Source organism: Protopterus annectens, chromosome 13.part0, assembly GCF_019279795.1.
Source record: "Protopterus annectens isolate FY-2018-M chromosome 13.part0, PAN1.0, whole genome shotgun sequence".
Taxonomy (NCBI): Eukaryota; Metazoa; Chordata; order Ceratodontiformes; family Protopteridae; genus Protopterus; species Protopterus annectens.
In genome coordinates, this window is record NC_056747.1 from 992,596,202 (window position 1) to 992,623,845 (window position 27,644).

At 39.0% G+C, this 27,644-nt stretch overlaps 1 protein-coding gene across 1 annotated transcript in view; it reads left to right on the plus strand.

Moving 5' to 3' along the window:
* LOC122788039 (keratin, type I cytoskeletal 19-like) overlaps nt 1–27,245 on the plus strand; it is a 37,474-nt gene extending 10,229 nt beyond the window's left edge. The window contains exons 3-8 of the mRNA XM_044054960.1: nt 4,803–4,959; nt 7,310–7,471; nt 7,609–7,734; nt 18,197–18,417; nt 23,964–23,992; nt 26,566–27,245. Coding sequence (XP_043910895.1) covers nt 4,803–4,959; nt 7,310–7,471; nt 7,609–7,734; nt 18,197–18,417; nt 23,964–23,992; nt 26,566–26,660 — 790 coding nt within the window. The 3' untranslated portion in view covers nt 26,661–27,245. The remainder of the gene's footprint in view (nt 1–4,802; nt 4,960–7,309; nt 7,472–7,608; nt 7,735–18,196; nt 18,418–23,963; nt 23,993–26,565) is intronic.
* Nucleotides 27,246–27,644: the final 399 nt, after the last annotated feature.

The following is a 27,644-nucleotide window of genomic DNA, read 5'->3' on the forward strand; positions in this document are numbered from 1 at the left end:
TCATCTACGTAAAGTAGAATTTGACTACCTCCCGGTGGGGTAAACCCTGCCAGGTTGCTAGCCATTTCTTATGCAAATATTGTTGGACTCTCACAATATTCCTGTGGTAGTCGAGTATATGTATACCTTTTACCCTGAAATGTAAATGCAAACCAATATTGACTATCAGGATGTATAGGTATTGAAAAGAAAGCATTGCTAATATCTACCACAGAGAAATATTTCTGTTGCAGTTCTAAATCGTTTAACAAAGTATGTGGGTCTGGCACTGTAGGTGCTCTAGGTATTACTGCATTATTTACGCTTGTAAATCTTGTACCATCCGCCATTCCCCGTTTGCTTTTTTAACAGGAAATAGGGGTGCATTACATGATGAATCAGGAGATTCTACCAGTACTCCTTCTTTGAGTAATGCTGCTATTATAGGCTTAATTCCTATTTCTGCATCCTTTCTCAAAGGGTATTGTCTTTACTGTGGTCTAAAAGCTGACTTTGGGGTTATTGTAACTGGTCCTGCTGTTCGAATAAGTCCTACATCTGACTTGCCTGCTGACCAAAGAGTTGTTGGAATTTCACATAAGGCCTTTTCTTCTTCTTCTAATAAGAATGCTAATCAGCTGTCCTCACTAGATTGCAAGTGTACAGCTGGATGTGTCTGTGTTAACCAATTCAGTTTTTGTTTTTGTATCCCTTGTTCTGATAGTTCTAAATCAGTCTGTTTTTCCCATCTTGTTACTTTTTCTCCTAAGTCTGCCCATTTGACACTTTTGTTCTTTGTCAAGCTGACATGTGGTAATCGATTTGATCTATATAATGCAAGGAATTCTTGAGGTAATGAACAGCTAACTACACTGTTCCCCTCAGTATCCCAGTACAAAGTACGCAAAACCAATCTAGTTGCACGATTTCTAAACAATTCTTGCTCATACTCTCTATCAGGTCCTGGTGTAGTACAGTAGTATAGAGTACAGTGTAACAAATGCTGTCGATCAGTGTCAAGGGAGGGGGCTTTACTGATGGCTATGTTCATCAGTTCCTTGGTTACTCGGTTACTGCCCCTGGACCAGTCGTGACTAGGTCCTGGCTGTACCAGTAAAAAGTTTCACCCTCCGATCGCACTACAAAGGTATCCATTTGTCTCTGTGCCTCCATACCTTGTACAGTTGGAACTACTGCTATGCCAAATATCTGCATAAGGTCTCTGCCCAATAGGTTTACTGGACATTTTGCAGAAACAACAATTTTACTTCTCTGGGTCATACCTGAAACAGGGTCAGTTATCGCTATATCATGGGAAAGTGGTTCCCTATATAGCTGTCCATTTGCTGCTTTCACTAATATATAACCAGGTGATTCGGAATGTTCTGGTAACTTGGAGGGGTGTATCAAAGTCCGTGATGCTCCTGAGTCACACAGGAATTTGACTTCCCTTCCCTCCACCAGAAGTGTAACTTCGGTTTCAGTATCTGCTAAGTAGAGCTCTAAACTCAATAATGCTAAGTCCAAAATTTCACTTTCTTCATCCTCCATATCTACTTGCACTTCCTCTACTCCTTCTATCACATTTACATTTGTTTTTTGTTTATTAACTTTTCCTGATGATTTCTGACTTTCACATGATGTATCTTCACTATCATATAGTCAGTCCTCATCTCCCTTATCTTCTGTAATTACCTTTTTGTTTTGCCTACAATCCTTTGCTAGATGTCCCTTTTTCCCGCACTTGAAGCATTCACCTCTCTTTTTTCTTTCTTCAAAATCTTCCGATCATTTGTCAGACTGTTTGTTCCCCTGGGCATTTTTCTTGCCCTTTTTACCTGACTGTAATACAAATACTTCAGCTCCGTCTTCAGCAGTGAAGACTTGCGCCTTCTTTTTCTTTTTACTATTAAAATGTCTTTCAGCATGTCTAGCGTATTCAAGTAAGGCTTGTAGCCTCCCTGTTCGATGGTCTATCATATGCTTCAAAATGAAGCTGCTAATAGGTGCAATGCAACCTTTCAAAAATGCATTTTTTAATTGTTGTTCATACAGGGAATCATTCGTTTGGTTCTCAGGAACTGTCATACCGCTATGATTATTAAAACATTCTAATAATCTAGCATAGTACCCATCTATTGTCTCATTTTCCTGTTGTATGCATTGATTAATGCAAGTCCAGTCTGCTCTAGGTTTCCATTTCTCAGAGATTCAGTCTGTCAGACCTTTCACTCTGTTGTCTAACTCTGCATCACTATGTGGGAGTGGTCTAAGCTCTGCATTACGAGGATTCCAGGTGCCACAAATCATGTGCCAATCTGGACCTATAATTTGTCTTACTACTTTTTCTACTTCTTCCCCATTCAAGTGGTAACTCAACCTCATGCCTTGTAAATCTTCTAAAAATTTCGTAAAATTAACTTTCGGATGGGGGATTCCCTCAGTAGCCTTCCGGATATCTTCCGGTGTCCATGGTCTATATACTAAGAGTGTTGGGTCCTGCCCTTCCTGTCCTGCCTGAGGATTTGAAACTTCTGTAAGTGGGCATATTTCTTCCTCACTCTCATCCTGTAGATTTCTCTCTATTTGATATAATTCTGTGTCCCTATGTGTTTTACGTGTTCGGGACCTAGTTTCACTAGGATCTCTAACAAATGGTTGTGGTCTTGCTGAAACTTCAGGATAACACGGAGGCGGACCAGCCTGTCCATTCGCTTCATATCCTGAAAAGGGTAAGGGAGGGGGCAAGGGAGGAGGAGGAGGAGCTGTTGCTATTACCAAGTTATTATCCTCTTTGTCTAAAAATAATGTTTTTGAATTTTTAAGCTTCTGTTCTCTACGATTTGCTTCCTCAATCCACCTGTGTGCCTGAGGAATGCCTAATTGGCATTGCTTTTTTGCCTGACCTCCCGCATCAGATTTAAGTTGTTTAAGGAGTTTCACTAGTGAAGTTTTATCTAGTTTACCATCAAATTCATATTTACTAACCCATTTCGTATAATACCTAACGTTATCAGAACGTTGTAATTGCATGTATTTTGCATCTTCGGTTAGGGGCGGATCTCACGATGTTTTAGTGCACTGATTACCCATGTCAAAGAAAATGTTACGTAACCCTTTTTTATCATGTGATATCAAGTTCTCAGTTCCTCTTCACAGTTTATCTAGAATAACTGCCTACCTTATTCTGTTACGCTGATCTATGACCAAATATACAGTACTTCCTTTTGTCCCTGATCTGCAAAACAAATCTTGACAACAATATACTGTAACCTAGTTCCTGATCTAAAACAGAAAAAAGGCAAATTCTTCCTACCTGAGCCTTTGGTATTGAGAAAGTCTAAGTTCCGCTTTTCGGCCACAGATCAGAAAGTGGCCAGCCTCTTTACACGACAATTCAGTCGGAGGTCTTTTCACTCAAGAAGAACCATTTCGGTAACTTCTCCTGCGCAGTATTCGACCACCAATACGCACTGATCTGTGGCTTACCAAAGGAATTCCGTCTTCGAAGGACCAAACTGTTAAATAAAATAAGATATCAATACACAGGAGGTTCAGGTTAAAATGTTTACTAGTGTACACCAGGAGGCAAAAAACGTACAAGTACAGAATTTTGTCTGACATGAAACAGGAAGCACACAATTTTATATAGGTTTAACATTTAAGCTATGCCCACCTTACTGACGTGATATGTCACAGGGCATCTACATCACTTTAGCTTACAGTCTTCTATTCATAAAACTGTTGATGCTGTATATTTAAAAAAAAAACTTTTCCTCTAGATACAATATGGCCTTGCTATCCAGCTGGTCAGACATAATGTCTTTCTGTAAAGTTACTTCTTCAAGGTTTCATATCAGTTCAAATACAATAGCAGATTCAGTCTTTTAATACACATCTTTGTTCTCTGTTACACTTTCTCACACAGCTGTGTGCTATCTCAGTAATACATATACAAGGCCAAATCATTCCAACAGGAAAGAGCAGAAGATTTCATTATTTCACACATTTAATTTCCTGACCCAGCAGATAATCACTTGTGAAAAGCATAAACATTAAAACTTGCTAAGCTAGCATTCTGCCAGGGTCAAAGATCAGCTTTGCTTCAAGCCACACTGCAGTTTCAAAACTGCTTACATTTACACATGAATTAATCCCTACTGTTATATGATTAATAGAATAAAATGCATTATATACTACTTTGCTTTTAAACTAGCATTTCTCATATATTCAAATACACATTTTTCTAACAGAAACTAAAGCTAGAAATACCTAAAATGAAAAACAGTAAAATGAACAGTATAAATGCAATAACGGTTTAGTAAAAGGCTGTGGTATACGTTTGCATACGGTTGCGTTTGCATGTTTTATGACTGTACATTAAATAGAAGTGTTATCTATCATTGAAAAACTTACTGAAAGTAGAGCAAACGTTTCATGCAAAATGAATTCAAAAAGAAAAAAATTAATAGAGATATGGGGAATTGCTGCCTCATATGTACAAATATACTATAAAAGTTGAATGTGCCAGATTTGAAATTAATTACAGTATACATTCATTGTTTATAATACATAATATAAGAGAATTCCTTTTCTGAGAAGCTGATTGCAGCAGATGACTTTAGAGGTTACATAGTCAAGGATCAGATTACAATAAGCATTTATTATGGCTGTGCTAAGCAGGGATGCTAAGAACTGTGTTTTCAGACTGAAATAAAATGATGTGCTAATTTATAATTTACTCTAACTAAGCACTTATAACTACTAAAACTAAATAATGTGGACTGAGTGGTGTTTGAACCAAGGAACCTTTTATTTGACAGGTTTGAGAATGAGCAGGCCATGAGATTAAGCGTTGAAGCAGATATAAATGGTATGCGTAAAATCTTGGATGACCTGACCTTGGCCAGGGCTGAGCTGGAATTAAACATTGAAGGTGTCAGAGAAGAACTTGCTTACCTGAAGAAGAACCATGCAGAGGTAAGCATCAAAAGATAATGTAAATGTAGCTGAAAAACAAAAACTCAAACATTTTGACGACATAAAGTAATAAAATAAATTTAACTTTGAATAAGACCACATAACTCTGAACTAGTATCTCTTTAGTTAGTGCCGGCTTTTAGAAATTTATTTTTGTAAAGTGCATGCTCTGTACTGAAGATTGCTGTACAGGGCCATAGAAAGCTTAAAACTTCAGATGGATGAGTATGTTATGCAGTGAGTAAAGCCCTGGGGGTAGCCTGAGCCATAGATTATAACAGTGAATAAGGTTGTTTCAGAAAATTTTTTTTTTTTTTATGAGGGCACAATGTCTTTTGGTTGAGGAACTAGACTGATACATGGTAGAGAGAGAAAAATATAAGATAATTGGTAAATTGAAGGGCTAAAACACTGAAACATGACAACCTATATTAAGCAAAAATTAAATGCAAGTGAATCTAAATGAAAAATAAATACTCATACTATAGGAACGAGATAATAAGAAATATGCAAATACTAATGGTATCACAGTAGCTTTGACAAATGGCAGTACATTTAAAAATGACAACAAAATGAATAAGTGATGCAGGGATGCATAAGATGAGGTATCACTAGTAGAAAGCAGTAAGCGACCACCACCATGGATAGACACAGTTAATTAAACCCCATCTGGAGTAGTGTACGCAGGCATGGAGACAAACTTCGGTAAAGACATAAGATAAATTACCCACTGGATGGGATAAAATAGCTCAGGTGCTGCAGCATAAATCATGTGAAGAGACACAAATATGTCTACACTTTAAAAAGAAAGAAAAAAGATGGAATTTTTCAAAAACATCAATTCAGGTTGATTTCAATTATGATCAAGGTAATGATTATGATAATGATAAATTATATGATAGCCAGAGTGGAGCATCAAAACAAAGAAATATCTAAAGTTGTATTTCATAGGGAGGGTAGTGGAGGTTATGATTTCAAAAAACACAGAAAGAATGGAAAGCTGCATGGGAAGTCGGCAGTAGTTTATACCCCCTCAGTCTGGATGTGTGTGTATGTTTCTGTCTCTGAAATGGTCTGTGCATCACTTGATATAAACCTCTGCATTTGCAAGTTCATGCATATGACAGAGCATGTGTGTTTTTTACATGTGTGTATGTGTGTGTGTGTGTGTGTGTGTGTGTGTGTGTGTGTGTGTGTGTGTGTGCTCATTTCCAATTTCATTACTTAATTAGCCAGCTTAGAAATTAAAATAATATTTTAACAGTGAAAATGTCCACATCTTCTGTAAAACTAATCCACACCTATCAAGGACCACTCCCCTGCTGTAACTTTGTCAGAGAATTTAGCCACCTACTCCAAACTATCAAACCAATTTCCACTCCCTTGTCCAATCTTCCAGAATCCCCTCCCTTCATTCACCTATTCCACTTCAAAAAATGTCACATAAAATATTAGTAACCTATTTGAAAACAGGCCCACAGACCCCCCCCCCCCACCCCGCCACCATCACAAGAGTTAGATGACCTGTTTCCTGTTTTATCTATGGCTGCAGGGAATTTCTAACATCTCTTTAACCTTTGCCTGACATAAAATATAATGCCATACATCAGGTAAAATGGTCACACTGGTGCCATCTATTGGAAGAGGAAGGACAATATAGTGGATCAAATCTTCTGGGGAAGAAAGTGTTGCCTTTTGTCTTGTCTTCAGCTGTTAAAGCAGAAGTGCCATACTACCAGGTTTTTCTAAGGTAAGGTGTATGGTTAGGGGAAGGTTTAGTGGTACTATTAGGTTTAACAGGTATTAGTAAGGTATTGTAGGGCAAAAGTGTCATAGTCTCAGGTTTTTCTAAGCTAAGTTGTATGGTTAAGGGAAGATTTAGTAGTACTATTAGGTTTAACAGGCATTATTAAGGTGTTATGGGGCACTGCAAAAACGTGTAGTTTTACTTTTCTCACAGATATTGTTTGGGAATTTGTTCACTTTACTTGTAGAAATAAAACATTTGGCTTAGTTTTAGTTTAAATATTATTTGACCAAATTATTCTTCAACCAAATTCAGTTTCTGCAAATGTTTTTCTACCAAATGTGATTCCATCACTTGTTTCTGCAAGCTGCTATAGTCATAGATAGATAGATGGATAGATAGACAAACATAAATATATTTGCAAATGTGTGTGTGTGTGTGTGTGTGTGTGTGTGTGTGAGTATTTGTCTAACAGATACATTATATATGCACATCATACCACTTATGTTTTTGATGAAAAATATAACCTTTCTGTGTCCAAAAAATAACATTTTAGAAGAAACAATAATTTGAACAATAAGATATCTGTTTTGATGTTCACAGGAAATAGACTCAGTGCGTTCGCAGATGGGTGGTCAAGTCAATGTAGAGATTGATGCGGCTCCAACTGTTGACCTGACAAAAACACTGGAAGAGATGAGAGCTCAGTATACCGCTGTGGTAGAGAAGAATAAAGCTGAGGCTGAAGCATGGTTCAAAGACAAGGTACAGCAAACCTAAAACTGTGAAATGACACCATACCGAGGCAGTAGCACATCTAACTTATGTTGTTGCCAGGACTGTGTTTTGTTTAACTTGGATCTAATGCTCTCTTTATGATTTGCTTTTTTCCTCCTTCTTAGGCTGCAGATCTGAGTAAGGAAGTGTCTACAGGCACAGAATTATTGCAGACACACAAGACAGAGATAACAGAACTGAGACGCACTTTACAGGGACTAGAAATTGAGCTTCAGTCTCAGCTTGCTATGGTAAGAATATACATTATGACCAATATAATTTCAGTTGCTGCTGTTCATGTGATAATAGATGAAGTAGGCATTTATTTTATAAGAAGCAGGTCATTTTTTTGTAAATGTCTAATTCTTATAGGTTCATAGGTTGGTACTAGGCTATCGGCCTTAGGGCCTATACAAGCCTAGCCATAACAATTCCCTGGCTATTTCTTCTCACACTATTTACTTCCTGGACCCCTGTCTAGCAGGGTGACTGACGTGATCCCCGGGGTGAATTTCCTTTCTCCCATCCAATCGTCAAGGTTCCTTTTGAAGACGGCCAAAGAGTGTGGGTTCTGTCAGTAAGCCAGTTGGCAACCCATCGAGTGACATAGAGATTAATGCCCAGCTTAGTAAGTTTATTTATGATTCCAGAGTGGGGGATGGTGTCAAAGGCCTTGGCGAGGTCCAGATAGGCTGTGTGGACTGCCTTACCCTCGTCCACAGCTCTGGAGACTGACTCGAAGAAGTCAATCAGGTTCAGGAGACAAGATCGGCCGTTCACGAACCCAAACTGGGTGGGGTCCAGTGTTTGAAGGTTGCTAATGTCTTTGTTTATAAGTTCCATGATATTAAGTTCCATGGACTTGCAGATCAGGCTCGTCAGACTGATGGGGCAGTAGTTCCCGAGATCCAAGATGGATCCCCCTTGTGGAGTGGGATAACTGTAGCTGTGCGCCACTCAGTGGGCACGAAGCCTGAGGTGAGGCTATGTTTAAACATGACACTTAGGTGAGGTGCCAGCTCATTTTGTAGTTCATGTAGCACTCAGCCCGGGATGTCAACTGGTCCCATGGATGCTGTATTCTTAGCTTTGGGGAGTGTCTTTTTTACCTGTGTGGACATTATTACTGGAATTTGGCAATCTTCCGGTATTGAGATGGGCCATTTAGGGGGTGAGAGGGGAGTGAAGTTGGCAGTGAATTGATCTTCCAGGATATTGGCAATATCCTTGGGATCAGTACATTTAATGCCATTCTGTTGTAGCTCAGAGCAGATCTGAGTATTGCCATTTAGATTCTTGGCATAGTCTTTTTGAGATCAAAAAGCTTAAATCCCCCAGCATCCCTTTGTTATATTATTTTAAGTCGAAAACAAAGCCTATTTCCATAGTGCTAAAACTACTGGAAAGGACACATGTATTATACTATAGAAATCCTGGCAGAAGTAAGGCATACGTATTCTGCACCATTCATGTAGAACATACACATTCCAGATTTGTATGTTCAGCTTGATAAACGTACACCAGGGGGCAAAAAATGTTTTGCTCTGAGAAAAAATGGATCTAAAAATGTTTGTCTATAAATCATCAGTGTCTTGAATGATGACAGTCTGTTCACCATGTTAAAATACAGCAGAATATCTGCATGTTAGAAACATATATTACTTACCCCAAAGCATTTCAAAGCTTTCTCCTACAAACAATAATGATTTAAAGATATCTAGCGCCTAGCATTCCTTTCTTTTTTTCACATATCACTTTCCATTGTTTCATGCAAGAATGTTAAATGTACTATAGAGCATCACCAAAACATTCAAAGTATTGATAGCATTGATCATTTGTACTGAGCATATCAAATGAATTTATTATTTGAATGACTAGCAAATATTATGGAAAAAAATAAGCCTGGGTGTCCAGATAATAGAATGGACCTATGATATGTTGGAGTTCACCTCAGTGCATCTAATATGCTGATAAAGTTGCCATAATATTACTGTGTTCATTCATGGGATTCTCAACAGTAAAAGCAGATTATACAAGTGGCAAGATTACAGGAAAGAAGTACAAATTTTATAAGGGAAATTTAGAGTTTGAGGTATGAGGAAAAGAGGAATAAGATATCTTAGTTTTTTGTACTCATGAGCAAGAATACATTATACAGTGACTTACTAACTGAATTTGCTCACCTTTACTAGTGAACATTTTACATTAGGTGACAAACTGTCCCGCATAAGGGTTGTAGCAAATAATCACCATGGACTCATCACTGAGGTAAGAAGGACAGTGCTGAAAAATAAAGAAAGAGGACAGAAAAGTGGTGATACCTGGCACCTAGCAGTACAGAACACTACAAGGAAAATCTAAGAAATAACTTGTCATTGGGATTTTTTTATTTTTGTGTTACCTTCATTTGCTATCTTACTTTACCAAATGCAGGTACAAAGTAGGCTAATGAAGTCAACAAAATACAATAAAGAAGAGCTTTTTGCAGTACATAGTTGCAGGCAAGACATATATATATATATATATATATATATATATATATATATATATATATATATATATATATATATATAATCTGATGTTGGAAGACTTTGTGAAAACAATTAAAAATAAAAAAACATGCTACACAATAAAATTCAGACAAAAGAAGGTATAAATGAATAAAGTACAAAGTAAAGATGTAGAAGCTGCTTCAAAAAATTAGTTAATGTATCAGTTGATCATTCCGGAGTCTTTGAACAAGGGATATGGTAGGGAAGGCCAACTAACCTGGGTCAAGCTGCAACACCTTCATAGGTTCATAGGTTCATAGGTTGGTACTAGGTTATTGGCCCTAGGGCCTGTACACGCCTAGCCATAACAATTTCCTGGCTGTTTCTTCCCACAGTATTTACTTCCCTGGACCCCTGGTCTAGCAGGGTGACTGACATGATCTCTGGGGTGAATTTCCTATCTCCTATCCAATCTTCAAGGTTCCTTTTGAAGTGGGCCAGAGAGGCGCTCTGCTTGACATATATGCGCAGTCTATTCCAGAGACTGGGAAGTCTATGGGTCAGGAACCTATCCCTCCAGCATGTTTTGTTCATTGTGATGACAAGGTTTAGATCCCTGGAGCATGTGTCTCTGAGGGATTAGGATTTCTTTAAGTGTAGCATGTCCAACAGCTCCAGGTTTGACATGGTCTTGCATGTTTAGCAGAGATCACCTCTGAGTAGATGATATGCAACAGAGTATAACTGGAGTTTTTTAGACTGTCAGAATAAGGCATCTGCTTTAGGCCTGTGATTCTTTTACTGAGGTATTTCTGTGGCCTTTTCAGTTGTTGCAGATGTCTTGAGGGGTACATACCAAATGAGGCGTTGTATTCTATAATGGGTCTAATGAGGGATGAGTGCAATGGGACTATGACCTCCTTTTTTCTGGATGAAAAGCCCTTAGTGATGAGGTGTGCCACATAGAAGGATTTCCTGACTGTTGTGGCGATGTGGTTATCGAAAATGAGACCACTGTCCACCTGTGTCCCTAAGTCTCTTATCACACTTTCAGTGTTTAGTGTACTGCCAACTATGTGTAATTCACAGGTACATGTTTTTTCCCCAAAGGGGATAACTATGCATTTCTTGGCATTGAGCTTGAGCCAATGGCTCTGGCACCAAGCATCTGTTTCTGTAAGGCCCTTTTGTAGAATATCCACATAATTTGGGGATTCAATAATGGCTCCCAGTTTGCAGTCATCTTTGAACTTTGTTAGCCAGAGTCCCTTAGTGTTGGCCTGTACTTCAGAGAAGTAGATGCCAAACAAAAGCTGTCCCAGGACTGAACTCTGAGTTACTCCACTTGTCACTTGTCTGTAGCTGGATTTGGAGTTGGCTACTTTTACAGTGTGGGTTCTGTCAGTAAGCCAGTTGGCAACCCATCGAGTGACATAAGGATTAATGCCCAGCTTAATAAGTTTATCTAAGATTCCAGAGTGGGGGATGATATCAAAGGCCTTGGCGAGGTCTAGATAGCCTGTGTGGACCACCTTACCCTTGTCCACGGCTCTGGAAACTGTTTCAAAGTCAATCAGATTCAGGACACAAGATCAGCCCTTCACAAACCCAAACTGCATGTGGTCCAGTGTTTGAAGGTTGCCAATGTCTTTGTTTATAAGTTCCATGATAATACATTCCATGGCCTTGCAGATCAGGCTCATCAGACTGATGAGGCAGTAGTTCCCAGGATCCAAGGTGGATGCCCCCTTGTGGAGTGGGATAACTGTAACTGTGTGCCACTCAGTGGGCATGAAGCCTGCGGTGAGGCTATGATTAAACATGACACTTAGGTGAGGTCCCAGTTAATTCTGTAGTTCATGTAGTACACAGCCTGGGATGTCGTCTGATCCCATGGATACTGTATTCTTAGCTTTGGAGAGTGCATTTTTTACCTGGGTGGCCATTATTACTGGAATTTGGCAATCTTTCGGTATTGAGATGGGCCCTTTAGGGGTGAGAGGGTGGTGAAGTTTGCACTGAATCAATCTGCCAGGATATTGGCAATATCCTTGGGATATTAATGCCATTCTGTTGTAGCTCAGAGCAGATCTGAGCATTGCCATTTAGATTCTTGACGTAGCTGTAGAATGCCTTGTGGTTGTCTTTGGAATCTTTGGCAATTTTATTTTCATAACTAGCTTTGAAGAATTTTATGAGAGATCTCAGCTTCTTACTGAGGCTGGTAAGGGTGTTTTTTGCATCCTGGGGTTTCCTCTTTTTTGCAACAGTTTCTTCCTTTTGTTGTAAAGTTTGTTTATGGCAAGGGACCACCAGATTGGCTTCCTTTTTTTGGAGGGGAGCATCTTGGTTCTATTGGGGATGGCACAATTCATGCATGAGTGGATGTGCTCGTACAGTGCCTTAGTGTAGGATTCAGCAGTCAAACTTTCAGTTCCAGTCTGCATGGGTGTCATGAAGTTTGTTACTTCTAACTTGAGTATCATGAAGTTGGCTTTGGAGAAGTTTTTTATGGAGGTTTCCTTACTGGGGGTGGGGGTGGGATGTGGATGTCATGGGTGATTAGCTTATAGTCAGACCTGACCAACGAGGGAGTGACCATAGGTGTGGAGCATCGATTTCCAATGTTGGTAATGACCAGGTCTAGGATATTGGACCCCCTGGTGGGACTAAGGATTAGTTGATCCAGGGTGTTGGAATTTATGAATTCCAAGAACATTTAGGCAAAGGTGTTGGTACACAAGTAGTTTTCCCAGTTAATGGCAGGGTAGTTGAAATCACCCAGTATTAGGGTGTTTGGTTGTATCTTAATATTTTCCAGTATGTTTAGAAAGGTGTAGTGAGAATCTCGAGGCATGGTGGAGGATCTGTAGCAAGCTACAATTTGGATTGCAGTCTTATGTAGTGTTAGTTGCACCTGGAGAATTTCAGACGCATTTTGTTGGACAGCTAGCCTGGTGTTGTGAATATCCTTGGTGAATATGGACATTCCTCCACCTTTAATGTTTTAGTCCTGGTTTGGTGGCCGAAATGTGTGGTAAGAGATGTAGCCTGGTATTGCAGGGGTGCTCTCTGGAGCCTTGAACCAGGTCTCAGTTACTGCACAGATATCAATGTTCTCCATTATTAGGAGTGCCTCGAGAGAGAGTGCATTTTGAGATTTAGACTTCTAACATTGAGTAGCATTACCTTCAGATTTTATATGCTTGTACCTGTTACGGTGGTGGCTTTGTCCTTTGAACTTTGCCTAAAAATGGCACTATAGGGGTGGCAAGAGCCTTAGCCACTAACCTGAATCCCAGGGGCAACAGGTGCAGTCCATCTCTGGCAAAGGATCATGGTCTGTTGATCATGTTGTCCCAGGCTGACAGATACTGGATCCCCTTTGACACCAGAAGCTTAGCCAATTCTTGAAATCAATCATTTTGTCCTTATACTGTGGTATCATTCTGGTCTGCGGTGGTGGTGCTGCGGTAGCATTGTCGCCTCATAGCAAGACGTTGTTCCATTCGATTCTCAGCCACAGCGTCTTCTGTGTGGAGGCATACATGAATGGGGCATGCCTTTGTTGAAGGTTGTGCATCAGGGCTGGTAACCTGGTACGTAAAAATCCACTACCAATCATTAGCGGACCGGAGTTCCGCTGTGGCAACCCCTAACCGGGAAAAGCCGAAAGACGCAAACTGTGGTATCATTTTGGGAGAAGGCAGGATGCTACTCAGGGATAGGGTTATACCTGCCTGGGCCACATGATCCGAGAGCTCTTCCATGTCTCTTTTCATGTAGTCCAGGGAAGTACGTCTCAAGTCATTCACTCCAACATGGACAATGCAGAGGCATATTTGTACTTGTTGTGGAGTGACTTGAGCGCATGTGTTATGTGGCGGATCCTGGCACCGACAGGCAGCTGACTGTAATCTTCTCCTTGTTCAGCCAGGTGAGTGGGACAACAATGTGCCTGACTATAGAGTCACCTATGACTAAAGTGTCGGATACGTTGTCTTGCCTTAGGGGCTGTTGTTGGGTGTCACACTGGTGACACTTTGGTTGTAGCTGGTGTTTGTGTTTCAGCTTTGGAGGTCCTTGTTGCTTGAGCAGGTTACTGTTAAGGGCCACCACATATGTGAGTTTAGTGTTGCCATGTGTAGGTGTTGGTGGTGTGGGTTTATAAGGAATATGTGTTGCTTGAGGTATAGTGCGGGTGTTAACCTTCTCCTCTTGACTGTCTAGCACAGTCGGGTGGAGAGAGCTTTGCTTCCAGTTTGGCTATGTAACTGCATCTCTTGCAGGTTGTAGTGTTGGGTGGTAAGAGGAGAGGGTTGTCTGTGTACATGAGACAATTCCTGCATTGCCTCAGTATGCCAAGATTCACCAGGTGAACAGGAGAAGTCACAGGAAGCTGACCCTTGGACATGTCTGGTTTGTTTTTTTTTTTTTTTTGTAAAGTACAAGAGCTGTTTTCCCTTACCTTAGCAAGGTAATTTGCAATTATAGGCTGTTTAGTGCCTACAATTAATTTCTCCTTATTAACAAGGAGAGTTGAGTGCTTGTATCAGTTTAAGACTTCCTAGTGCTTTCCAGCAGGTTTTAAAGCAAGTGCTAGTCACAGGGATGCTTAAAGGTAAAATGAAAAAAATGGTTTATCCTAAACACTGCAGTGTGCACTAGAGGAGGTAGATATGAAAGTAGGTAACTTAAGTTTTATCTGTCTAAAAAGTTAAGTTTTAGTGGAGAGTCACTATTTTTAAAACAGCAAGATAGATTGAAAGGGGGTGGTCACTATTGTATGCTGGTACTATGGAATATACTATGGCCAATACATTTAAATAGTTGAAGGGGAGTGATTTCACAAAATGATAATTTTGTGCTTACTCACACAAGCCAGTAAAAACAGAGAGGAAATTAGGTATTTGGTCAAATTAATGTAAGGGGAAGGCAGCTAGAAAGACAATGGTGTTTAAGAACACAGCAGTAACTGGGTGGGGGGGTGGAGAAAAAAATTCTGCCTGGCTCACAAGAGACAGAGCTGTAGTCTCTTTTCAAGTTTTAATATGCAGTTAAATGCAGAATACAAGTAAAACGCAAGGTAAATAAAACAAATCACAGTATTCAAAATAGAAAAAGGTAATAAAGTAATACAAAAAATAAAAAGCAAACTATCCTTTCCTCACAACAAAGTGTAGCAGAGTCTGGGTGAGCCTTTCTAGTAAAAAACTGTGTGCACGGCCTGTGTGCACAGCAGGACTGGTGTTGGCATTTAAGTATCAATCTATCACTTCCACCCCTCCGAGCAACCTTTTCATTTATGCTTCGAACTTTTAGGAGTAGTATGCACAGACTGAGTTGTAGCTTCGATACTCTTACATTATGACAAGCCTGTGTACCACACTATGGTGGCCCATCTCACAAAGGAATATTCACAGTTATTGGCATTTAGTTGTAACAATGAAACATTACAACAACTGTATGTACAGAACAGAACTTAGGTGAAATTGATCATAGACAAAGCTTACACTTACACAAACATGCACACACACACACAGACACACACACACACACACACACACAGACACACACACACACACACACACACACACACACACACACACACACACACACACACACACACACACACACACACACAATCCAGAACTTCCATGCCCCCCACTCCCATTCTCGTCCCTACACACAATGCACCTTGCTTTTTTTTTCTTTATTTTCTTAGATTTTACCTTAACCTTTTAGCTTTTCAAGTATGCCATAACTTCTAGATGCTCTGAAATGCATTTTTACAGTTTTTATACACAACTGTTTTATCAAATAATGGCTTGAACAGAAATTTTGATTAAGAAAATCAGTGCTGTTCCACTCTAGTTTTCCTCATATCCTTTCACTACACATTTCCTGATCAAGACAGCAATATAATAAACATTTAGAAAATAACTCAGTTAAGCTGGAGCTCCCAGAAGGCATAGAGTTATAGATGCTCTGCAATGCATTTTAGAGCATTTTCCCAACTTTCCAATAATGGCCTAAACAAAAATGAGTAAAAGGATAACTTTCAGGCTTATTTTATTTTATGTCAAGGAAGATATAAATTGTGCCCAAAGCTTAATGTTCAAAGCTCATAAAATATTAAGTCACAATAAATACGCCAAAGTTGTGAAGTACACAGATCCTGTCTGAAAATATTGCCTTCCTCCCTAACTCTCCCTCCCCACCCAAAAAGACAGTCACCACCTGTATGTCTCTCTAGTGGTAGATTGGGATGCAGAGACTCAGATAGCCAAAAGTCATGTCTTTTAAATGACTGTCATATATGTACATAGCATGCCTCCTCACTCCTAACCCCCAAAGGTAGTCATGTGTATAAGTGACTGATGTGTGGCTGTGAGGAAAGTGAAAAAATAATGATTTTACAGTAATGCATTCTACTTTGTTTCTCCTGTACAGTACACTGCCCCAGACAAGCCATAGTAACCTTCGCTGTACACCTCTAAGGTCTGTGAGAAAAGTAAAAGAAACAAAGACCACACTGTCACAGGTCAAACACAAGCTATAATAACCTCCTGTGCACACCTGCAAGGTTTGACTGTGATGAAAATTATAGAAGTGATGACCACACAACCCCCACCCCCCCACACACACACAAACAAAACCTACAGAAACCTGTACACACATCTGAACAGGGCTGGTTTTAGAATGGGTGTGGTAGAAACAGAGGCTACCACTAAGTCCATGCCAAAATCCATATAAAAAGTCTGGGGAGAGGTGGCCACCAGACTCCTAGAAGTTCTAAATGTCTGAATGTTCTGTGATACATTGTATGCCTTATTTTGAAGTACAATTACTTGTTGACATTTTTACTGTTACCTAGTAGACTAATGTATGTATTCAGGCATTACTGGGTATGTGAAAAGATAAAAATCAGTGATCTGTTTATACACACAAACAAGCATAAGCCATAGCAATAGTAGTTTTGCATTTATTTTAGCAACACTGGTACTACCGCACAAGACCAGTGACTGTTGTTTAGCAGTCAAACAGCAGCAGGAGATAAGTCACATTTATTTACCTGATTGAGCAGTAATGCATACCTGTCACTGCCCCTGATTTCAGAGATCATCTCTGATTTCACCACATGATTTTGATCTGTCCCTTGTAAAAAAGCTTGATTTATTGGTAAACTATACAGGATTACAGCCAATCATTAAACCCAGAGATCAGAGTTTCATAATTCTTACTGTCCAAAAATTCACTTTGATACAAAATGTTATTCTGTTAACTATGTAAGCGAATTAGAGGAATATTTAACATGTGTTCTTGATTTTGGGCCTTTATTCTGCCATTGTTTTTGACTTTGCCCAGAAAGCTCGAGGAAAGAAGCTGTGAGTTATAGTATCTGATGTTCTGGTAATACTTATAAAACTCCCTGAAGGTTGGAAGCATCATCTCTTCTTAAAATCCAAGCTATACACTGAGATCAGTCACAATGGCCTGCTGATCTCGTGTACGTATGTTGCTCATGTGCATCATCGGCTTTATTCTAACAAGGTCGTATCACAGCCCTGTTTAGTTAAAGAGTGTAATCAGAAAATGAATACATTTTTTTTCTCCACAATTTTCCCCAACCAGTAGTAGATTTTGTGTGTCCACCTCACAGTCAATGATTTAAGACTACCACTCCCCTCCAGCAATGGGTATTACAGATACCTAAAGATGGCTTTGTTGTTACTTTTAATGAAGGGAATGTCCACCAGCAAGATTTATCTAAGCCAGAGGCACTATGTCAGTGGTAAAATATTTAATGTAATTTTGAAGCATTTTACTTTCCAAAGCACTGTTACTATAACCAGAGATATCTTTGAGTTTTAGAGGAGCCATAAATAAGAGTTATTATTACCCACCTGGTTTATTAAATACAAAAGACTGCTATACTAACTTTTGTTGGTTTAACAGGCATGTTATGACTTGCTAGCTGTTATATTTGGGGGACCCTCAGGAATGCAGGGTTCACTGATGCCTAAAACATAGGTTTCCTATTATCAGTTTTCCAGTATATAATTAGGGCCACACAGCACCAAACCAAGGGAGTCACTATTAATTATATTTCTAGATTCAGAACCATGAACATTTGTTTGAACCATAATATATTGTATTATGCTGACTGGAACTAAAGATTTTAAGAAAGTAATAAATCTGTCTATTTTTATCTTTTTAGAAATTTTCTTTAGAAAACACATTATCTGAAACAGAAGGCCGCTATGTTGCAATGTTGCAGAATATCCAATCAGCCATCCATGATATTGAAGAAAATCTATCTCAACTGCGGGCAGAAATTGAGCGTCAGTCACTGGACTACCAGATGCTCCTTGATGTCAAAACGAGACTGGAAAAGGAGATTACTCAATATCGCATACTACTGGAAGGAGAGGAGGGCAGGTGAGTTCAAAATATACCTGTTGCCAAGGATGCATTATATGAAGCCAAGCTTATTGCATCCAATATGATTTCACAGTGGACAGACAAGGAACTTGATGACTGGTAGAGACTTTTAAGTTGTTCAGGAGAATAAGAAAAGTTCCATGGAACCTTTAATTAAAACCAGTACTGAGAAACAAACGGGCCAAAATGAGAAATGCTAGGGGAGTGAATGAGAAGTTACAATTCACCAGGAGTCAGGCCTGGTTCATGCCAAAACAATTAATGATTTTGCGTAGCTAGAATAGACAGACTAAATAGCTCATTTTTTTAGAACCGTAACAGTAAAATAAAAAATTATGCGTATATGCAGGTGCATTTTTGCGACTTTTTGTTCTGTGAAATTGCTAATCAATTTTATAAACAGGCGACTGTCTGCCATAGACAAGCAGCTGATATTGAAATACAAGTGAGTGAAATGAAGAACTCTGGTCATTTTCTGCCAGCAAACCAATCAGTATTACCAATATAAGTGACATCTTCACAATTGTAAGCTATATAAGGGATATTCAGTAATACTAATCTTCAGTAGGAAGCCATGTTGTGTGTATGTTCTAGTTTTCTCACGTTCATAGGTTCATAGGTTCATACTAGGCTATCTGCCCTAGGGCATTTATAAGCCTAGCCAGAGTATGTTTGGCTTTCGCCACCCATTTTAAATTAATTTTGCTATGCCCTTTTTCGAGGTTAGTATACTGTGCCTCTGTCTAACAGTGACACAGAAGTGATACCCGGGGTAATCCTATGATCTCCCATCCACTCATCAAGATTCCTCTTGAAGAGAGTCAGTGAGGGACTCTGCCTAACCTGGACTGGGATTTTATTCTAGAGTGAAGGGAGCCTCTGGGTTATGAATCTGTCCCTCAAGCATGTCCTATTTATTTCAGTGCTCAGGTTCAAGTCTCTTGAGTGTGTAGCTCAATGGGATTTGGATTTTTTGAGGTGCAGCATGTCCCTTAATTCCGGGTTGGACATGGCCTTATACGTCAGGCACAGGTCACCTCTGAGCAGGTGGTATGCCACTGAGTAGAGCTGGAGTTTCTTTAACTGGGCAGCATATGGCATCTGTTTGAGCCCTTTGATCCTCTTGGTGAGGTACCTTTGGGGTCTTTCCAGTTGCTGCAGGTGTTTGGTAGGATACATCCCAAAAGGGTACTCTATTATGGGCCTGATGAGGGATGAGTAAAGAGGCACGATGACCTCCCCTAATCTAGATGTGAATCCCTTCATGATTAAGTGGGCTATATAAAATGTTTTTCTAACCACTTTGGCCACGTGGTTGTCAAATGAAAGATTGCTATCAACTTGGGTCCCCAGGTCCCTAATTACTTCTTGTGTACTTAATGGATTACCACCTATGTGGTAATTTGTGGGCACTTTGTTTTTGTCAAAGGGGATCACAATACACTTTTTGGCGTTTAGCTTGAGGCCATGGCTCTGGCACCAGTTGTCTGTTTCTATGAGGCCCTTTTGGAGGATGCTTGTGTCGGCTGGAGAGTCGATTATGACACCCAGTTTGCAGTCATCTGCGAACTTGGTCAGCCACAGTTCTTCCGTGTTGGCCTGTACCTCCGAGAAATATATACCAAACAAGAGAGCTCCCAGCACTGAGCCTTGTGGGATGCCACTTGTAACTGGTTTGGAGTCTGACATGGCTCCAGCAATTCTAACCATGTGGGTTCTGTCCTTGAGCCAGTTTGCAACCCATCTAGTGACATAGGGGTTTATATTTAAGCTGGTGAGCTTATCTATAATGCCCAAGTGGGGTATTGTATTGAAGGCTTTTGCGAGGTCCAGGTAGGCTGTGTGGACCACCTTCCCTTCATCCATGGCCTTGGTGACTGTTTCAAAGAAGTCGATCAGGTTTAAGAGGCAGGATCTGCCCTTAACAAAGCCAAACTGGGTAGGATCCAGTGTCTGTAGGTCCCCAATATCTTTATTTATGAGGTCCATGATGATCCTTTCCATAGCTTTGCAGACCAAGCTAGTCAGGCTTATGAGGCAATAGTTTCTAGGGTCTGTTGAGGCACCACCTTTGTGGAGAGGGACCACTGTTGCTGTACGCCACTCTTTTGGTACATATCCTGTAGTAAGGCTGAGACTGAACAGTAGTTTTATGTTTGGGTTTAGCTCTTCTTTGAGTTCATGTAGGATGCAGCCCGAGACACCGTCTTGTCCCATTGATGCTGTGTTTTTTGCTTTGGAGAGGGCGGCTCTTACCTGAGCATCTGAGATGTCAGAGGGGCAGCACTCTGCTGGGATAGAGATTTGCCCTTTTGGTGGGGGGGGAGTTTGCACTGAACCTGTCAGCTAGGATGTTGGCAATGTCTGTGGGTTCGGTGTATTTTTTGTCATTTTGGACTAATTTTGAGAATATCTGGGAATTCCCACCCAGGTTCCTAACATAACTAAAGAAAGCCTTGTGATTATCGTTAGTATCCTGTGCAATTTTTCTCTCGAATCTGGCCTTAGACGATTTTATGAGTGCCCTTAGTTTTTTGCTGATCAGAGATGCCTTCCCTTTTTGGGATTTTGCTCTATCATGTAGTAGCTTCCCCCTTCTATTGTATAGTTTGTTTATGGCTGGGGTCCACCAGACAGGTCGTCTGCCTTTGGAGGATTGGGTCTTGGTTTTATTTGGGATTGCATGATCCATGCATTCCTGAAGGTGTTCATAGAATGCATTTATAAAGGATTCTGTAGTCTGGGCCGTATTTTCCACAGGCCCGGGGGCTTTGAAGGATTCCACCTCGGTTTTGAGGAGTGTGAAATTTGCTTTAGAGAAGTTTTTCACTGTGGTTTTTTGGGCAGGGGTTGGGGTCGGGATGTGAATATCCAGTGAGATCAGTTTATGGTCTGATCTTACCAGTGAGGGATACACTTCTGTTCTGGAGCATAGAGTCCCCATGTTTGTGATGATCAGGTCCAGTATGCTTTCCCCTCTTGTGGGAGTGGTAACAAGTTGTTCCATAACATTTGTGTTTATGAATTCTAGGAACCTTTGGGCTAGGGTGTTGCAGCTAGAGTAATGCTCCCAGTCTATGTTTGGGTAGTTGAAGTCGCCCAATATAATGGTGTTTGAAGAGACCTTCATATTTTCCAGTGTTCTCAGGAAGGCCGAGTGGGGTTCCTGGGTTTGGGAGGGTGGTCTGTAGCAGGCTATAAACTGGAAGGCAGTTTTACCCACTGTTAGTTGCACATGGATAGTCTCTGATGCTTCGTGCTTTGCCACCAACCTGGAGGTGTGGGTATCTTTGATGAATATCGATACTCCCTCTCCTTTTGTGGTTCGGTCCAAGTTTTGGGGCCGAAAAGCATGGTATGTGGTATAACCTGGTAGTGCTGGGGTGCTCTCGGGAATCTTGAACCAGGTTTCTGTTACTGCACAGATATCGATGTTCTCCATGCTAAGGAGAGTTTTGAGTGCATGCATCTTGAGGTTTAGACTTCTGGCGTTGAGTAGCATTACTCTTAGTTTCTTATCCCTTGTGATACCTATGGAGGTGGGTTTGTCTTTTGAGCCTTGACTAAAAAAAGCACTATGGGGTAGCAAGAGCCTTTGCCAATATCCAAAAGCCCAGCGGTGACAGGTGCAAGCCATCCCTAGTGAAGCATCGTGGCTTGTCGAGCATATCATCCCAGGCTGACAGGCATTGTTTCTGGCCAGCAGTTCTTGACATTTAATAGTGTACAATAAACACAATGGTTTGAAAGTAAACCACAAACTGTTTGCAAAATGACTAATTTATTTACCATTATTACAAAATAAATTATCACAATTTTATTAAAAATTATATTTGTGGTCAGAAACCTTAAGATCAAACTTTCTATACAAATTAGTCTACCAGGACACAGTTACTGCTCTAATTAAATTATAAAAAAGCAAACCAAGATGAAATGGCAATGTATTGCAGGCTTCAATAAAAACTAAAATAAATGGTCAAATAATCGTAGTCATCTTTATTAAACAGTTACATAGTAAGTGCTTTTGTCCGAATTACATCTGATGATAGCAGAAATCCTGTTTGGATAAAAATACTTACTGTTTTAATGGTTTAATAAATTTAGTTGTGGTTAGTTTGACCATGTTTTATTATTATTTATGGATTTAATTAAAATACTAATAGCAATTAAGCGATACTTTAGTCACTCATTTAAATTGTCAACGAAAATCATTAATTTTAAATGTGCAATCTTTTATGTCATCAGCATATTTTGTTGTTTTTTTGTGTTTGTATTATGAGTTGTAGGTCATAGACATTCTCTAGTCACAGGGTAGTCTGCGACCAGAAACTAACTCATAATTTTAAAAGTAAATTAGGCACCTGATCTAGATGTAAAACATGAAAAATTAAACTGACAAAAATGTAAAATTTGATATTTTAGCTGTAATACTTATTTTTGTAATTAATAGCTTTTTATCAAACAATTAGTTGTTATTTTAACTAACTGCACACTTTATCACTGATTCATTAGTTTTAATACATATTTTTAATATCATATATAATTTTTCATTCTCTAATTATTTATAGTTCTTATTTTGGTAATTAATTATATACTTTTTTATTAATTATTCTTAATACAGTTTAATTTAGTAAATACTTTTACTGATTAATTAGTTTTATTATTAATTAATTAATTTACACTTTGTTGATTGGGTTAGTGTCATTAGGCCAGAGGTACATTTTCAGGGGAGATCCAAGGTGGTGTTCAAAGTGATTAGCGGAAATTTGGCCAGGACACTGGGAAACTTCCACTACTCTTTTTTTCAGTTATTGCTGTGGGATTTTTTACCTCAACTTACACTGCAACCATCTCAGACAGATATTCCTAAGTTTCATGTGTCACTCAAAGGATTGCACATTCAAGAATTCAGCACCCTCCTTATACTAAACTTCAGTCTAAATTATTAATTTCAAATTCTCCTCTGTGTTACTGCCCAAGGTTGTGTTAGGAACAGCATTGCCATTTCATGTTGGCAATTGCAGCAATTCTCTCTGCAAAGTCTACCTACAACCCCTGTCCCTCCAGTATCCCTTTTACTCCATTTAGTTTCTCTGATCTCTCTCTAATTGTTATTCATTTTCAACAACCAAGTAAATAAAGCATTGAGACAACAAATAAAAAGGTATTTGAAAAAAATGCAAAATCATTTTTGGTGAACTCATTTTTAATTCATTTGAAGCCTAGATTTCATTTCAGTTATAGGAAATCAATGAGCAGCTGTGAAAGTATCAGTTGTGACTAAAATGCATTGTAATTCATTCAACAAATACATCTGGAATGAAATATTAAGTCATTCACCATGTGTGTGTCATAATTAGATGCTAGTTGAAAAGATTTCTAGAGGAAAAAATGGGTGATGTGGAATAAAACAACAATAGATAATGTAGGATTAGAGAGACAATACCACGTCAGTCCTTGAGATGTTATCTTTTTAGTTTGGAATATTTTAACTTTGTGGAAATGGTCAAAAATTCTAATTAATTTTCTTTTTATGTTCACAGAAGCCACAGCAGTACCACAATATCATCAGGTAATCCGTTTGTTTATTTTCCCTTTTTCAGGTTTTTTTTTAAGTGTGCAGTAAATTAACCAAAGAAAGCATGCAGATCAGTTAGACCAGGCTTTCATCCTTGTATGACTATACAACATACTTTGATTTTTCCTTGACCTTATTTGTGATGTAACATTCTGCAAATATTTTATAACTATCCTAAAAGTTCCCCAGAAATTACAATGAGTCCATATTAGGTCTTCAATCAAAATAATTTGTAGATCCTATTTTAATTGGGACTAATCCACATATTGCCATCCATTTGGCTTAAAAGCTTTCACCACCCCCATTCCCTATCACTTTTAGGAAAGCTACATATATGAAATAATGAAACAAGCTTGGCTGCTGCTCATAATTTAAATGTATTTTTATTTATGCATTTGAAAAATAATTTAATAGTAAACACTTTTACCTCTGAAAGCTTACTTCTGTAGAATGCAGCCCTTTATTTATTGATATTGCAACTGTCTTATAAATACTTTATGTGCAATCTGACTTGTACTTCATCAGTTTTGTATTTGTTGCTGTAATGTTTTGCTTTCTGAGTATCATATGTTTCAGTCTCTGTATCTCTTACTGGCAGGAACATGAGTTTCATCTTCATTTGCCTTTTCTGAAAACACATTTAAGTGCTTCATTTTTACACCCATGCATCATAGCTGGATATATTAGCCAGGGGAAAAAATCCCTAACACTAACCTATATTTTAATAAAATGCCAGCAATTCATTGATATCAATTAGCTCTGATCAACTGCATATGACACTGCTCAGTAGGTATGTGTTATGCAGATTATATGATCATTCTGGTTTTCTGTATTTTTTTTCTTTCTTTGCCCTCCCCTTTGCATGCTCTCCAGTTGCCCAACAACAGCACATAATGCTCCTGGTACTATTCCTTGGGGTCGGAACCACAAAACAGAGCAGCATCACATACACTGTCCTACACAACAGGATTTTTTTTTGGGGGGGGTATGTCCAAACTAGGTGGAGCTATTGGCATCAAATGCATCACTGTATGTAATACTAGTTAGTTCCACCCCCCCAACTCATTACCAAAATGCTAATGGGAAACTGTTTCACAATTTTGGTATAAGCCCATCGCTGTCGATGTGCCTGCTCATGAGCAGATAATTATCTCTCCCTCCTCCCTCCTTCCGCAAGTGTGTAAGGTGATGGCAAAAAGCCCTTCCCTCTTTGCTCCTTCCCCCATTAGTCAAGTTTGTGTCATCTAGATCATAGTCAGGCATCCAGTCCTGTACACCATGGAGCCAGTCTTTGTGATTTTTGAAAGTAATGATGAAATGTGATAAGGGCGAGTATACTAGTCATATATTCTCGATCACTTCTTACTAGAAAGTTTTATTTTGGGACTTACTCACTACCGAGAACTTACCGGGGGTATACTTGAGGTAACTGAAATTTCAGTAGACCGAAATTCATAACACCAAGCCCAGAAACATGAAATTTCACATAAGCAAAACTTCACAATACCGACGTTCAGAAGACTGAATGTCCAACAGTTCAAGCTGAGCGGAACAGGAAATCCACTCATGTGCATGCTCTAGTGTGATCTCAGAGTTCGTATCTTTAAGTATTAAGGGATTTGTGGGGCGTAACCCCTCTGAAAAATTGTTAGTTTAAGCAATATAGTTAGATTTGTTTAATACATGTGTTATGAATATTCATGTGCTATACAAACCATCTTGAATATTTAGTGTTACTTTTAAACGTTTTGGTTTATTGGTTTGTGGGTGGGTCTGGGTGAGGTCAAGTAGGTAGTTTGGACTGAAATGTGTTAAGTTTGCTTTTATAATGGTGTTCGTGCTGCTGTGCTTGATTCTTTGAAGAGGGTAAGTTGGGATTTAGTGTTGTCAGTGTTATGTGTGCCGGTTATGTAAAGTGTCGGGTTTTTAGGATTTAGGTGTTGTGTTCTTGGTGTTGTGAATGTCAGTCTACTGAAATCTGAGATTTCAGTTATCTCAAGTAGACCCCTTACTGGACCATGCTACTAATAAAGGACTGGGGATTATGAAAGCTTCACAAGATGGATGAAGTCGGCTCTATGTTTGCCAGATATCATTTTAATACTGGCATATACATTATGCCTAGAAAAGACTTTTATTTATACTTATCTTACAAACGGCCATGTTTCAGCATATTCAGCATATTCTGGATCTGTGAAAAACATTTATGAATTTTAGGTAAGGTATAACTTGAGTGGTATTACATCAAGAAATGCAAAATTTGTTTTCAGGACAATTTACTGGAAAAGCATTGGATCAGAAATAGTACATCAATTTTATTTATGAGACAGATGGAAAGCTGTTTTACAGATGGGGAAAGAAAGCAGGTTATTAATCAGCTTGGATAAAAAATGTATCCAACACACATAATGTGGTAGGTTATGTCACCCAGGTAGGTCTTAACTGCTTTCAAAGTCTAATAAGTCTGTATTCCTGTACCTGTTTAAGCTTCACTTTTGAAAAAAGATAAATTCTTGTTCAATTATTGCTTCATATAGTGTAACACTTTAATATGCTGTTCTGAACAGGTCCACAGACAAGTGTGCAAATCAAAACAATTGTAGAAGAGTACAAGGATGGAAAGAAGGTCTCGGTGAAGGAGGAGAAGCATGGACATCTGTGAAACAATGAAAACTCTTGTAGACCCACTTTACATCCAAGAGGCAAAGAACATCATGTGGACACGTTGAGATTGTACTAGAAATTGAAATCAGTGGATGGAATGTAACTAGGAAATGTAAATATTTCCCATCTCCAAAGACCACAAAAAACATTAACTAAGATTCAGTGAACCATATCAGTCAGTCTTGTCTTAAGGCCTTACCTTGGTGTCTTGCCTGGCTTAAGGGTAAATAACACAGTAGGAAACTTGGGACTAATCCTCTCTCTTGATGAATTGAGTAATAAAAAGATTTTCAGAACAGTATTTATAGAATAAAGCAACAGATAAGATGCTCCTAACTTTTAAGTAATATACTCTGTGGGAAATAAGGCAATCAGTAGTTGTTAATTCTGTATAGTATTCTCTTAACATAGTCAAAAGTGGGTCTACCTAAATGTCCAGCTTAATTATAATTCATTTTGTTCTGTTTTTATACCAGTCTAATGTTTGCATTTTCTTGCATCACTGTGAGTTATGTAATACAACCAAATGTGTAACTTGGCTCACTTCAAATGTTTAATAAAGCAAATTTTCTTTGGCACTTCAGTTATGACCTCATTTATTTTCATATCATAAGCTTATACTTATTGAATTCTCTAAAAACCGTTCAACACTGTATAGAAATTAAGATGGAAAAATGGAAAAAGAGAGCAAAAGAGTAAGAGAAAGAGAACAGAGGGGTAGGATAGGTCGTACTTAATGCTGAGATGGGAATGGCATAAAGACTGTGGTGAGAAAGGTAAATTAGTAGCATTTAGTTGTTGCTTGTTTACCGGGAAAGTCCGACTTGGAATAAGCCAATTTTCAGCAGAAGCCTGGGGTGAAATGCTCCAGATGCATGTCTTTGTAATGTGGGAGCAAACTGGGGCACCGAGGGAAAATCCAGACAAACACAAAAAAGACATGCAGACTCCAGAGCGAAGGCACCCCAGCTGAGAATCAAAC